The sequence below is a fragment of the Halyomorpha halys genome, unplaced genomic scaffold, assembly GCF_000696795.3.
Source record: "Halyomorpha halys isolate HHAL.00 unplaced genomic scaffold, Hhal_1.1 Scaffold1017.1, whole genome shotgun sequence".
NCBI classification, from domain to species: domain Eukaryota; kingdom Metazoa; phylum Arthropoda; class Insecta; order Hemiptera; family Pentatomidae; genus Halyomorpha; species Halyomorpha halys.
The window spans coordinates 345,819-360,893 of NW_027107632.1; the positions used below are offsets into that span (position 1 = coordinate 345,819).

General features: G+C 30.7%; 1 protein-coding gene across 3 annotated transcripts in view; it reads left to right on the top strand.

Annotated features, from left to right (window-relative positions):
- The window catches only part of LOC106687843 (platelet endothelial aggregation receptor 1), a 10,534-nt gene extending 5,375 nt beyond the window's left edge, over nucleotides 1-5,159 (top strand). For 2 of the 3 annotated variants that reach the window (XM_014431984.2, XM_014431986.3), the window contains exons 2-6: nucleotides 1,294-1,425; nucleotides 3,019-3,144; nucleotides 3,236-3,373; nucleotides 3,469-3,597; nucleotides 4,558-5,159. In XM_014431984.2, coding sequence (XP_014287470.1) covers nucleotides 1,294-1,425; nucleotides 3,019-3,144; nucleotides 3,236-3,373; nucleotides 3,469-3,597; nucleotides 4,558-4,655 — 623 coding nt within the window. In that variant the 3' untranslated portion in view covers nucleotides 4,656-5,159. The remainder of the gene's footprint in view (nucleotides 1-1,293; nucleotides 1,426-3,018; nucleotides 3,145-3,235; nucleotides 3,374-3,468; nucleotides 3,598-4,557) is intronic. The other variant, XM_014431985.2, reaches the window with a different exon arrangement.
- Nucleotides 5,160-15,075: the final 9,916 nt, after the last annotated feature.

Sequence of the window (15,075 nt, forward strand, 5' to 3'; positions counted from 1 at the left end):
TTCAAAATCCAAGAAAACTAGATTGTATAAAATGTTAGTTCAACCAGTGCTGATCTACGCCTCGGAAATTTGGGCACTTTCGAAGTCCAATGAAAAGAATCTCCAAACATTAGAAAGAAAAATACTCAGATGCATCTAAGGCCCAGTAAAGGATGGTTCAGCTAGGAAAAACACATGAATAGGGAAGTCTACTTGTTAATTGGTGAGTCTGATGTTGGAAAAATTGTGAGAATTGGTAGGCTGCGCTGGGCAGGCGATTTGGCAAGGAAGGGAACTGATGAGATCCCAAGTAAACTTCTCAATGAGCATGGAACACAGCCGAGAGGCGCCCAAAGCTTCGATGGTTGGATGGTGTTGAAGAGGATACAAGGACCGTGCTTTGGAAAGCAGCTGCACTTAACTGATTAAACTGGTGGAAGCTGTTTGAGGAGGCCAGGACCCAGTAATGGGTTGTCGCACCGATTGAAGTAGAAGAAGATATCATCTTCAAGGCAAAAAACTTTTCTATAGGAGGATTAAGTGAACGGAAAATTCTCAATAAATAATGTTGATTTGAGATATGTCATGGGTCTTTAATCAGCAATGAAGAACTTCCTAAATTCCAAAGAGAAGTGATTGATATATACGTTTCAAAAATATAAAAATTGTACTATTGGTATTCTAGTTTTTAAAATCTCTTGTGAATTTCAATAAACCTATTCACTTTAATATTGTATTGTGACATACAATATTAATTATGGGGAAATGACGCTCTCATTCAATGCTAAATTATTACTATTATTCCAAGTTGACATTATTTACATTAAAAAAATAAACCAACTTAGTCTTTAAAACCTTGTATTAAGTTTGTATTTGTAGTATATGATGAAAAAAATGAAAATTATATTAATTTTAATTATCTAATTGTTTAAATAAATAAAATTGTATCTATTTTAGTCTCAAAACATTTTTATTCCTTTATAAGTCTGACATTTCGGCCAATTTGGCCATCTTCAAGGACATTCTATCACAAAGAGCTTTTATTACACATATGATCTTCAACAATTCCAAACAAATAACACTATTATTTATAAATCATCATACCTTGATATAATTTTAGAACCAAATCATTTAAAACACTACTTCATGGAGGCTATTCTGTCCAGGTCATTTATATCAGTTCTAAAATTACCCTCTGAAACATTAAAACATTAGGGAATCATATAATTTTAATTATCTAATTTTAATAGGCCTGTTTCATTAATGACTCTTAATTATTTATATAATAACACAAAAAATTAATGTATTTTTCAGCTTATCTCATAGGAGAAAGATGTAAATATGATGATGATTGTTTTGTGGATAACAGTTATTGTGAAATGCAACAGATATGTGAGTGTAAAGAAAATTTTTTACCCAGTGATGATGGCGAAACATGCATTGCAAGTAAGTGTTTTTTTCTTTTTGTTTTGAAATCTTACTTTTTAAATGACTATATAATAGCACAGGAGAAATACATATAATAAAAAATAAAATTTATACACTAAGGAAACTTTAGTCATAACTTCACCTTGAAGGTAAGAACCAAGATGTGTAGAGTTCACCAAAATATCAGGAGGAAAACCACCATGGGGAGAGTCATAATAGAGGGTGGGCTATGTGATAAATAATTTATTAATCAGTAAGGTATTATTTCTTATAATTTCTCAATTGAATGGAACTACTTGCATGATGATAGAGTCAATATTTCAAAAATGTTGGCCAATTTTAGATGAATAACAGAAAATTACTTCTCTTGTAAATCCAATGTATATTATGGATTGTTTTACTCTTTCTCTTTAGTAAAAAAAAAAATTTTTTATTAGTAAATCAAAATTTTGAGTCTTCCCGTGTAGAATATACGGATGTACAATATAATATAAAGAAAACATATAAGAAGGGATGATTAATTACATTTGTAATAAATTATATAGAATCATTGATGCTATTTTTATAAAATAGATTTTGTTTTACAATTTCCTGGTGATGGGGTGGATAATTCTGAAATGTTGCAGTAATGAGGATCTAAAATGAGAAGAGAGTAATGTACAAGAAGTGAAATAAGAAGAATCACTTCTTTGAAGGTTTATTTGTAAATCTTACTTTTTAGTTTTTGAAGGATTCCATTGTGGGATGGGGAATGGATGATTGTGGAACCTGATAGTTCAATCTGGTAATTTTGATCTCTGGCTATTTTATTAAATTTGATCAATTACACATTGAATAAAAAAAAATATGAACTGATATGACATTTATTCCATTTTTTTCTCGATTCAAAGAATTAATGTACTAAAAAAAAGACACCCCAAAATCAGTTTTTTTATGGAGTAAAACCGTATAAATAAAGTTTTTTTATTTTTTTTAATCCGAATTGATCGCAAACAGGTTTTTCAATAACCAATTTTTTTGAGCAGTTAAAACTACCAGGTGAAATAAAAATAACCATTAAATGAGTATTTTTCCAATAATTACCTTTCAAATGACCACTTCTGGAAGAAAAAGTAGTTTAAATTTAACCCACATCGCTGTTCACACAACCTCAACAAAAATTACCCTTGTATATAAAAAAAGTGCAGCTTCTGTGAGCCAGTAAGAGGGTTATAAGTGGCACCATTATTTAATCGAATAGTAAGAATAAACTATAGAAAGTGCAGTTATGACCATAACTCAAAATTTACAAAAAATCGAGTTTCAAATTTTCCTTTCACAACTTCATCAAGGTTTGCTCAGTCATAAAAACCCACAGGTATTTTTTCTCTGTTCAAATCTAATAAAATATTAGGATATCAGTCAATTACTGGTTAGTGTCTTGTCATGTTTCTTTAATATTCAGATAAATTTATGAAACATAAATTCATCTGTTATTTCATTTTACTTTAATATAATAAAAAACTGTGTATGGTCTTAATATGTTATTACATTTTATTTTTTTTTATGTAACAATATGATGTGTATAGTTTTAATTACTATAAATCTAACCTGATATTTGGTTAATTTTAGTGATTGGAGCACACTGTCATTCCAAATATGACTGTACCACTCTTCCTAATTCTATCTGTAAAGAGGACAGATGTATATGTGATAGAGGCTATGTATCAGATTCACAGCAAACTAAATGCATGCCAAGTAACACATGTCAAGAAAATTATCTCAGATCTATTGAATGTAATTTAAAATATAAATGTAACTTCTTACTTATAAATTTGTTTTTTTACAGTAGCACAAAATATTAAAGATAAATGTGAACACGATTTTCAATGTAAAGATAGATTAGGCGATCAAAGCCATTGCTTAAATGGGCAATGTGTCTGCTATCCTGGATATCATTTTGAAAACTGGTGTATTTCATCAAAACGTAAGTTACTGTAAGATGTATGTTGTAAGGTTCTATCTCTTTCTTTCTTTTCTTTTTTTAAGCCTGCATAGTTATTTATTTATTACATTATTTAGGGTTACATGAAGGATGCAGAAATGATTCTCAATGTTATATTGGAGATAATTATCAACACTCAGTTCTATGTTTGTCTGGATACTGCAAATGTGCACCAGGATACCATGAAGATATAAATCTCTGCATAGGTAAGTTAGTGCTAACTACTACATATAGGTTACAAAAATAAATCATTTTCAAGAAAATCAAAATTGTCAAATCAGATCTATCTATCAAATCAAAATCTATGTGATGTTACTGAAGTGGTAATTAATATATTTTAGGAGGAAAAATTGCATTTAAGAATGTTTTAGATCTAATTGAAGCCAAAAATAAGGTCTGGGATCCTGCCTTCTGGAGTGTAAGCCTGCCTGTTCCTCTTCAAGTTGGTTCTCCTCAATATTGAAAATATAAGAGATGTTTATATTATAAATCAAGAGAAATAATTTACGGTGGATTACTTATGCAAGGAGAAGATGGTTGGGGGGTGCGGTCAAAATATAACACAAATAATTGATTGGAGAAGATGGTCGGGGGTGTGGTCAGCAAAGTAACAACATAAATAAACAAACAAATATTTATTTATAGAGTATTAAAACATATAAAAAAATATATATTAAAATATTTATTTTTGTTTATTTATGTTGTTCCTTTGCTGACCACATCCCCCCAACCATCTTCCCCAATCAGTAATCTACGGACAATTATATACACCTCATTATAACACAAATAAGTTGAAATAACTTATTTATATCATTTGTGTTATATTTTGACCGCACCCCCCAACCATCTTCTCCTCGTATAAATACCCTTATATTGGAGACAAATATGGCAGTATTTATAAGGCTTTTCTAAACCTAAACATTGCATTTGACTCCTAACTCTCTCGTATCATTTTATTAATTTTTTGAAAAATGATCTATTATACTATAATTTGGTTATTACTGTTAAGAATGTTTACTAAAAATATTAATTTTTATCATTGTAGAAATTAATACTATTACTAAAGTGGCGGGATTAAAGTAACAATATGATTGATGAATACAATAATTGTTGAGAATTTATAGCTTTTGTAGTTATAGCTAAAGTATGTCTTACAACTGTTTCAGTAAATGGCGGAAGTTCCGACCTGCCAACTAGATTGGGATTATTGATGATTTTCAGTACTTCAGTGAATTCCATTCTTCAGAAAGTTGTTATCTATTGAAGTCATCTATAATCTAATTATTTTCTAAAGTAAGCTGATGTTAAAAAAATATATATCAAAAACATTAGGACCTACAATAATAGACTATAACTGGCATATTTGCCAAAGTAATTAGGAATAATGTATATTCACATTATTTATAGAGCCTTGGGCAGTTATCTTGCTTTACTAAGTTTGTTAAAAACATGATTTTCCACAAACATTTTGAATAAATACCAATAAATCTTTGTGAATACCAATAATTAACTCAGTATTATTATGAAATTATTTATCATTTGAGAAGGAGAAGTAGAACAAAAAATAAAATAAAACTGTAATTAAATAAAATTTGATATGTTTTATAATTAGTTTATAGTTATTATATTTAAAAAAATTGTATCTTTATTATATGAAATATGTTAGTATTTATACATCCAGTAATGGATTGATAAGTATGCTGTTTTGTAGCAACTCGATGTATTTGGGCAGCTTTGCCAAATAAAGCGTTTCTCTCGCTCAGATCACTTGGATTGTTGTACCTGTTTGAGGGCTGTCACTTGTCATATATTTCGTTTTTTCCTCGTTGACCTCTAGGCCCATCTTTACTTCTGCTGCCTCTAGTGAGCAGTAAGCATCCATCATAGCCGTTAAGTATCTCCCAATAAAACATATGTCATCAGCGTAAGCCAGTGTTTGGGTGCTTTTTGTAAATAAAGTGCCTGTTGTCTATATACCAGCATCTCTCACTACACTTTCTATAGCTAGATTAAAGAGAGTGCATGCTAGAGTATCACCTTGTCTCAGACCTCGTTTGCACTTGCATTTATTTGACAAATCTCCTTGTACTCTTACATGACAGCTGGTATCCATCATTGCCACTTTGGTGAACCTACTTAGTTTTGGTGAGATTTCAAGTTTTTCCATTGCCATATATAATTTTTCTCACCAAACACTATCATAAGTCTACCTGAAGTCTACAAAAAGCATAAGTATATTGAAGTTATATACATTCATTTTCTTGAGGATCTGTCTTAAACTGAACAACTGGTCGGTGGTGGACTTCTCCCTAGTGAAGGCACTCTGATATTGCCCAACCACTCTCTCTGCAAAAGGACCTAGCTTGTTATTGAGGGTATTAGAGAATATCTTGTAGGCTCACCCTGCCTGAGTAGTTCATTGTAGACCATCAATCCTGGCAGCTTTATTGTTCTTCAGCTGCATGATGGCCTCAAGAATGTCTTCCTCATTTGAGGGCTCTATATCATCGTCAGCATGCTGCTGATATTTAAAAGCATCATTATTTTGTTTTAAATGATCCTGGTAATGTTCAGTCCATCTTTCCAGAATACCAGTTTTATCTGAAAACAGAACGCCATCTTTATTCTGGATCTGACTTGGACTGGCATGTAAGCTTTCCTTCCCTCATTTACACTTTTGTTAAAGTTTCTAATGTCCTTTTGTTCCTTGAGGTTTTTCACATCTTCCATTTTCCTTTTTTCCCATACCCTCTTTTTTTCCTCCTTTCGCTTCTTTCTATATTCTTCTGTCAGATTCCTTGTTCTTCTTCCACTGATCATACGCCAATAAGCTTCAGTTTTATCCAGGGTGGCTTTGTTGCACTCTTCATCGTACAAACTAGTCCTTCAATTTTTTATTTCTTCCTTACCTAAAACCTCCCCAGCTACAGATATTATATCAGTCTTACAGGACTCCCACATTTGGTCAATTTTATTCTCTTCAACATGTGTTGGTCTTTGCATGCGTCCATCAAGAGTGTGATCAAAAGCTTCTAGGAATGTTGGGTCTTTAAGCTCGGTGATATTGTATCTAACAAGTCTTTCTGCCTTAACTTTTCTTGCATGCTCTGAGGCTGGCCACTACCAAATGTGATCCGAGTCCACATTTGTACTTCCAAAAGTTCTCATGTTGAGGAGATTGCTTCTAAGCCTAGAGCTTATCAGAATATGATCTTTCTGATTTACAGTTTTGCCATCAGGTAATCTTCATGTAGCCTTATGGATTCGTTTTGACCTGAATAGTGTACTGCCCACAGTCAATACTAAAGATGCAGCAAAACTGACCAATCTTAATCTGTTGTCATTGGTTTCATCATGCAGGCTATGGGATCCCATTACCAGTTAAAGTGCTCACTCTTTGCCAATTTGCACATTAAAATCCCAAGGAATAATTTGATGTCATGTCGAGGGCACTTATCTGCCACTTTTTCTATTTCGGCATAAAAGAAATCCTTTATGCTATCTTCAGCGACATATGTTGGTGCATAAACACCAAAAATTCTATAATTGAAGAATTTTCCTCTTAGTTGGATATAACATATTCTGAGCCCAAAGGGGTTTTAATCAATTATGTGCTGCTTCATTCTTTTGCTCACAATTATACCAGTATCCAGAGTATGTTGTTTTTCATGGCAGCTGTAGTAGATAGTTTCTTCTCTTTTTTTCTAGCCATCTCACTTCTTGAATAGCCATAATATCAATGTTATATTTTCTGATTTGTTCCAGAAATATCTTTAAGGCTCCTAGCCTATACAGGAATTATACATTCTATGTTGCAGTTTTAAGCTCAGTAGCCAGTAGACAATTTCCAGGTTGTAGCTGTTTAGACAGTCCAGTTTTTCTTTGTTCTTCTTGTGGTTTCGTAATAAGAAGTTTTTCAAGGTGAATAGGTGGCTGCTACCTCATAGCTTCCAGCCTTGCTATCCCATCTGGGGCAGTCTCTTAAGGAAGGTAACCCTAAGGTGTGTACTGTACATATGCTTGTGTTAATGTCCGTATGTTTTAGTGTATTATTCTGGTGAGTTTGCATGGTGTACAGAGCTGTGGTAAAATTTTGTTAAATTTTATAGATTGTAATTTTTTCTTAGAGGGAGCCCTTCAATTATTTCTAATTTATTTATGGAAGAAAAATCATGTTGATATTAATTAGTCATACTTTAGTTTTTAAATTGATCTTTTAAAAAAATTGGGCCCTTAATACCGGTGAGTATATTTTTAGTTATATTATATATTTATAAGACTAGGTATTATGGATCTAGTTTTAGCATTAAAATATAATATAATAATAAACCTGTAAGAGGTTTAAGAACTTACTATTAAAAAGAAAATGTTTGATAGATTTCAAAAGAATATTTTAATTTTATATGTCACTTTTACTAAAACTTATGAAAAATTAGATTTAATTAAAAAGATTTTTTATTTCACCACCATAGTGTTAGACTTATCAATTAAAGGATTGATAATATTCACTAATAATCGAAATTGATAATTCAAAATATATTTATTTTTAATAAAAAAATAGGTAGAAATCATTTACCAACACACATACTAAATTAATAAATTAATAACTCCCTGACTTAGCGTACAATATTTTTTTTTTATGTTCTAGTCTTATGTAAGTAATTAATGGATCTGATGACATGAAGAGTATATTAGAAACATTTGCTTTCGTAACTATCTGGGAAGTTTTTTTTAAGGACTCATCCTTTATCGTGTGTATTTTTTATTTTGACATTCTTGCACCTCTTCAGAAATGAGATCTACAGATTATGACAAATTCTACAATTTCTCCACTGTGCACCAGAACATTGTGCACTAGTGATATATAAATATGACATATTATACCAAGAGTATAATGAAACAGTTAGTTTTGCGGCCAGCTGTGTAAGCTTCAAATTTTGGATAAGCTGATCTTAGCACTGTAGATAATAACTTCCAGTTTCACTGTCGGTTCTTGAATCAGTATTTCATCTACATCATTAATTTTAGGAGCAGCTGAAGAATCACCTTGAGGCATTCCAGTACTAGTGGTAAGTGGACTCATTGGTTTTCCAGGCTTTAGACTGATGATTATAAGTTAACTGTAAAACATGATTCATAATTATGCCTTGAATACATTATTGTTATCCATAAGCAGGACTGTCTATGCACAGGCACAGCGAAAGGAAGCTCCATGGTGGAGATATGAAGGCTCACACAGGACAGGGATCTTTGGCAAGATAGCTACTCCATGCTTAGCAGCACACAGGAGATAGTGAGAGAAGAAGTTTTTATTGACATCAGTGATAAGCTGATCCATCTTTCTTGACGTTAGCGAACTATTCAGTTTATTTTGTATTACTTTTAATTTATAGACCTAATAGGAGTTAGGGATGGGATATCGAAAGCAAAATATCGATATTGATATCGAATAGCAATATCAATATCAATATTATATTGGCACTAAAATATTGATATTTTAAGATATCGAAAATTTAACGAATTAAAGTAATATTAAATAAAAAATGATAACATTGCATGACATAGGAAGACTTGTTTCATGTCGTACCTAATAAAAATATATAAGAAACTCTCAATAACAATGAAGCAAAGCAACATCACGAAAACTATTTCATAAACCTAAGAAATATAAACTAAAATATAATTGTTTAGTATAGAAAATTTAAAAATTTAAAAATGAATTACGGATATTTTATTTTGATAATTACATGTTTATTTCGATATTTTCTAAATGAGCCACAGTAATCCGATATTATTTTATCAAAATAACGATATTTTGTTTAAAAAGAATAGAAAATTGAAAACTAAAATATCGATATTTTATGTTGATAATTACATATTTATTTCGATACTGTCTACTATTATAATATCGATATGAAATACGAGCAACAATATTCTGATATCATTTTATCGAAATATCTGTATAATCGAAATAATTTGTTTAAAAATACTAGAAAATAGAAAACTGAAATATCGATATTTAATTCAGATAATTACATATTTATTTCGATATTTTGTATTTTTCTTATATCGATATTGAATGATAGCAACCGTATTCCGATATTATTTTATGGAAATATCGATATTTTGTTTTAAATGACTAAAACATTTTTTAGAAAAATTAAAATAGGAATATCGATATTTTATTCACATAATTACATATTTACTTCGATATATTGTATTGTTGTAATATCGATATGGAATAATATCCACAATATTCCGATATTATTTTATAGAAATATCGATATTTTGTTTAAAATAACTATAATATTGTATAGAAATTTTAAAAAAGGAATATCGATATTATATTTTGATAATTATATATTTATTTCGATATTTTGTATTGCTGTAATATCGATATGGAATATTAGCAAAAATATTCCAATATTCCTTTAAAGAAATATCAACCTTATTGTGATATTCTTTTATCGAAATATCGATATTCAATTTTTTAATTTTCTGGTGTTTTTAAACAAAATATCGATATTTCAATAAAATAATATAGGAATATTGTTGCTAATGTTCCATATCAATATTACAACAATACAAAATTTCAAAATAAATGTGCAATTATAAAAAAAAAAATCTTTATTTCAAGTTTTAATTTTCTATACAATATTCTCTTCTTTATAACAAAATATTGATAAAATAATATCGGAATATGGTTTCTAATATTCCATATCGATATTACAACAATATAAAATATCGAAATAAACATGTAATTATCAAAATAAAGTATCGATATTCTATTTTTTATTTTCTATACAGTTTTCTCTTCTTTGTAATTTAAATATCGATATTTCGATAAAATAATATCGGTACATGTCGCTAATATTCCATATCGATATTACAACAATACAAAATATCGAAATAAACATGTAATTATCAAAATAAAATATCGATATTCCATTTTAAAATTTTCTGGTGTTCTTAAACAAAACATCGATATTTTGATAAAATAATATCGGAATATTGTTGCTAACGTTACATATCGATATTACAACAATACAAAATATCAAAATAAATGTGTAATTATAAAAATAAAAAATCATTTTTTCAGGTTTTAATTTTCTATACAATATTCTCTTCTTTTTAAACGAGATATCGATATTTCGCTCAATATTTGTGCCCAATATTCCATATCGATAATATATCAATATAAAATAACGAAATGAATATATAATTATCAACATAAAATATCGATATCTCACTTTTTAATTTTTTATATATTTTATAGTCTTTTTAAATAAAACATCGATATTTCGATAAAATAATATTGAAATATTGTTGCTAACCTTAGAAATCAATATTAATAAGAATGTCTAATATCGATATGGATATAATTTCAGAAAATATATTTCGATATCTTAATAAAATAATTTTAAAAATTGTTGCTGATCATCAAAGATCGAATGGGCCTATTGAAAACAATACATCGATTTTTTTTAGAAACCAATATTCCGATATTATCGGAAGAAAATATCGATATTCCGATGTTTTCGATTACTTAATATCGATATCAAAATATCGGATATCGGATACCAAATATCGATATTTCGATATTATTGATATCGATATCCCATCCCTAATAGGAGTTAGGGGGCTATGTGGATAGTGGGACCCCGAACCTGGGTCCAGTGGGCCATTAGTGTAAAGGGGGCACTGCTATTAAGATATTTATGTGTTAAAATAATTAGGTATAACTATCAAAAAGAAGCAGTACCACACAGGAACATTTTTCTAAAAATTATTTTAAGTTCTATAAGACAGTCTACCAGAGGTGTAATTGTGATGAACAGCGCGCTACCCTCCTGACGAATACAAATCTATGTCAGGGCTTATCGAAATGAGGTTCGCTCACGTAAGCGGAAGTCTTGGAATGAATTCATCGTCGAGGAGTCATCCAAAAATCCCTGGGGGATTCCGTATAGGGTGACCTTGGGTAAGCGGTGTTAGAAGCAGAAGCTAAAGATGGCTGCTGTCAAGACTCAAGCTATACTCTTAAAGAGTAGGACATAAAGGGCCCACCCTATTACTCTCAGGATACAAGGAGCAGTGATATGATCTAATGAGGTTATCACATTCCTTGGCGTAAGACTTGGAAGAAACTTAAAATTCGACGCCTCAATTAGACTACATGAGAAGTAGGGTAGCCCTTGCTCTTAATGGACTTAGTCGTATCATTTTTATCATTCAAGGCATTTTGAGGCCTTAGAAAGAGGGAAGGTCCAAGTTCATATAGGTGAAGACCTAAACAGATGGAAGAGGATTCTCCGAGAAGAAACCATGTAAGAATGGAACCGACGGTGGGTGAATAGCCCAAAAGGGGCTACCCTAAGGAAATACTTTCATACCGTTGGTTCACGCCTAGAATCAACGTGGGTTCTTCTCGACTACTGGGTCTCGCAGTTCCTAACTTCAACAGCAAGATAGTGTAAAGGAGCAAAAGAACTGAGAGGCAGGTAGAGGAGCAAGATATGTTGCAGCAATGAGTTGTGGGTACTCCAACACCCGTATTGCCTAAACAGGCAGGGTAGGGTGATAAATAAAATTATAAGTCCTATTTTTATATTTTCCTTCATGCTCTATTTTGCAATACCATTTGAGCATAAGGATACTTTCTACTCCGTAACAAAGGAAAATTTCGGTGTTATTAGTTGAGATTAGCGAGTCTATTGTAAATTCATGGTTAAACAAGATTCCAAATGGTGAGGCATGTTACACTTTTCTTGCTAATAAAATATAAAAATGTCGGTACAGTCATCCTTACAGCGGTTGGCGATATAGAGAAAAAATTGAAAAGTAAATACTGGAATGGACTGTATACACGCGATTATAATTATTATTTTTATTTTTATTTGTAATATTTTGAGATAGTGACATTCGCTTGTGGCATTTCTGCCATAGGCTTGGGGCTCTGTAGGGTACCGCGGCAACCATTTTGGAAACCACAGAAGAAATCAGAGTTGGGATAAGGATGTTACGATATTTATGTAGGAAACAAATAGAAGGTGTAGCTATTAAAAAAAAAAGAAAGTAATATCAGACCGGAACAAACTTGAGCATTTTTCTGAAGATTATCGCAATTTCTATTTCTATATTTGCCTCATATCCTATTTAGCGATATCATTACCGGAAATACCAAGTAGCTGAATAATAATTCTGCATTTCTTTATTGCCAGATCGTCCTGGAGGGTCTTATAACACTTTATATGTATAGCAGCTGTTAAGTATAACAATTTGCTAGTTTTTAAACTGAATAATAAAAGGTATCTTCAAAATGACGGCGACTGCCGTCAAAACAGGTATGCATTCTGTCTCATCATTTGATTTGTGTTTTTTCTTTTTTCATCTCTTTATTTGTACTTTCTTTAATATTTCTTCTCTTATATATCTGTTACTGTTACCCTTTTCATTTACTATTTACAACCTTTAATTTTTCTTATTATATCTTACTTTTCATCTTACTTTTCACCCCTGTTATTTTACACTTATGTTTTTTCTTTTTTCCTTTTTGTAACTATAGTGTTTGTATCTTTTTTAGCCCCGACGAAGCCCTGCGACGTGGGACGAAACGTTGCCTCAATAAAATAGTATAATTATCTACTATTTGAGTTTTTTTGACCACACCCAGACCATATTCCATTCATCTATACATACGGTCAATCAATAATCTTCCAATATGTAGAATATGAAAATACTATCGATTTATTTTCATATTCTACATATCTCAAAACATGAAGGGACCCTAATATGTTGGAAATCAAGAAAGTTCAAATAAGTCGATCGGCAATCTTAAAATCGATAGCATTTTCATATTCTGCATATCTCATGACATATAAAGAATCCTAAAAGTCTTAGAAATCAGAAAAGTAAAAGTACATCGATACGCCATACTAAAATCGATAGTACTTTTATATTCTAAATATCTCAAAACATGCGTGACCCTAACATGTTTGCGATCAAGAAAGTTAAAATAAATCGAAACGCGATAATTAAATCTATACGCGATGATAAAATTAATAGCATTTTCATTTTTGGCATATATTGAAACATATAAAGAGACCCTAACATGTTAGAAATCAGAAAAGTTCATATAAATCAATAAGCGATCACAAAATCGATATCATTTTCATATTCTGCATTTCTCAGAACGTATAACGGACCCTATGTGTTAGAAATAAAAAAAATTAAAACAAATCAATATGAGATCTTAAAATCGATAGCATTTTCGTTTTGTACTCGTCTGAGTATGTGAAATAGGACCCTCATTGATTAGAAATTGAAGGTGGTAAAAAAATATGTGAATATAAAAAAAAAAATCAAATTTTTATTCGTATAATATGTATTCGAATAATTTTTCATTCGATTAATTTTTTATTCGATTGAAATAGTATTTAAAAACTTCGAATAAAAAAGTATTCATCTCTTGTCAATCGAATAATTTTTGCCCAACTCTGAGTAGAACTAACTAAAAGTAGAAATAGATTTTTGTTTTTTTTGGAAAACTCTGATAACAGTGACCATACGGTAAAGTAATATTAGCACATTAGGCTTAAACTTTTTTATTATGTACTTTTTTAATCATTAGCCACATCTTGCCGACAACCAGTGAGCTGGATAAGGAACGGGCTTAGGAATCGACACTAGCGGTATGAGGAGTAGAACCAAACGGCGTACTGTGGAACAAAGATAGCAAAGACCTTCAACAATAGAAGACCTTTACCAATCGAATTAAAGATTCTTCTAGCTAACAAATTTTGTGTGTTAAGTGGCAAACTTCGATTAATTAGGCAAAATTAATAACATACGACATTTGGATTTTTTAAATATATTTTACCACAGTGCTTAAAACCTTTGTGGTTTTTAAGTTGTTTGATTTTCAAATAAATTTGTTGATGAATATTTTGATATAAATAATCGCCGTCATTTTGAAGATACTTTATATATATTTTTATACCTATATATTTTTTTACCGCACCCGGACCATATTCCATTCTTCAAATGGTTATTCGAATTGTTTTGCCCGAATAGGTGATTATTCGAATAATATAAAATAATTACGAATACGGATGGTAATCATTTTATTTTATTAGTAATCATTTTTTTTGTACGAATAATTGATTATTCGAGCAGAAAATTCACGAATAAAAAAGTATTCATCTCTCGCCATTCGAATATTCGCTCAACTCTGTTTCTAATGGAGTATTCCATACAAGCCCAGTGCTACCCACTTCTTTTAAACTCCCGTTTTAAAAGTGGGAAGCACTGGGCTTGCGTACAGCGGACTACATCGAGGTCGACTAAAATAAAACTAACATAAAAAAAAAAAAGAAAAAGAAATTTGAAATGTAGAAAGGGAGGGAAGGTCAGATCTTAAAATTTAAGAAGAGGGCCAGTTGAAAGAAAGGGTGCTAAATTAAGAGGATGAAATAAATGGCTAATGAACTAACGACAGGAGAAAAAGAGTTCAAAAAAAAAAAATTGACAGAAAATCTGAAGGTTCTCCGAAAAAAATATATAAACTTCAACTTAACAAATATATAAACTGAACAAACACCTTCAATACCAGATGCAGTCCTTTCGGAAACCCAATCAGGGCTTTGTCCTTTGTAATTGCAGGACAATTAGGGCAAAAAGAACTA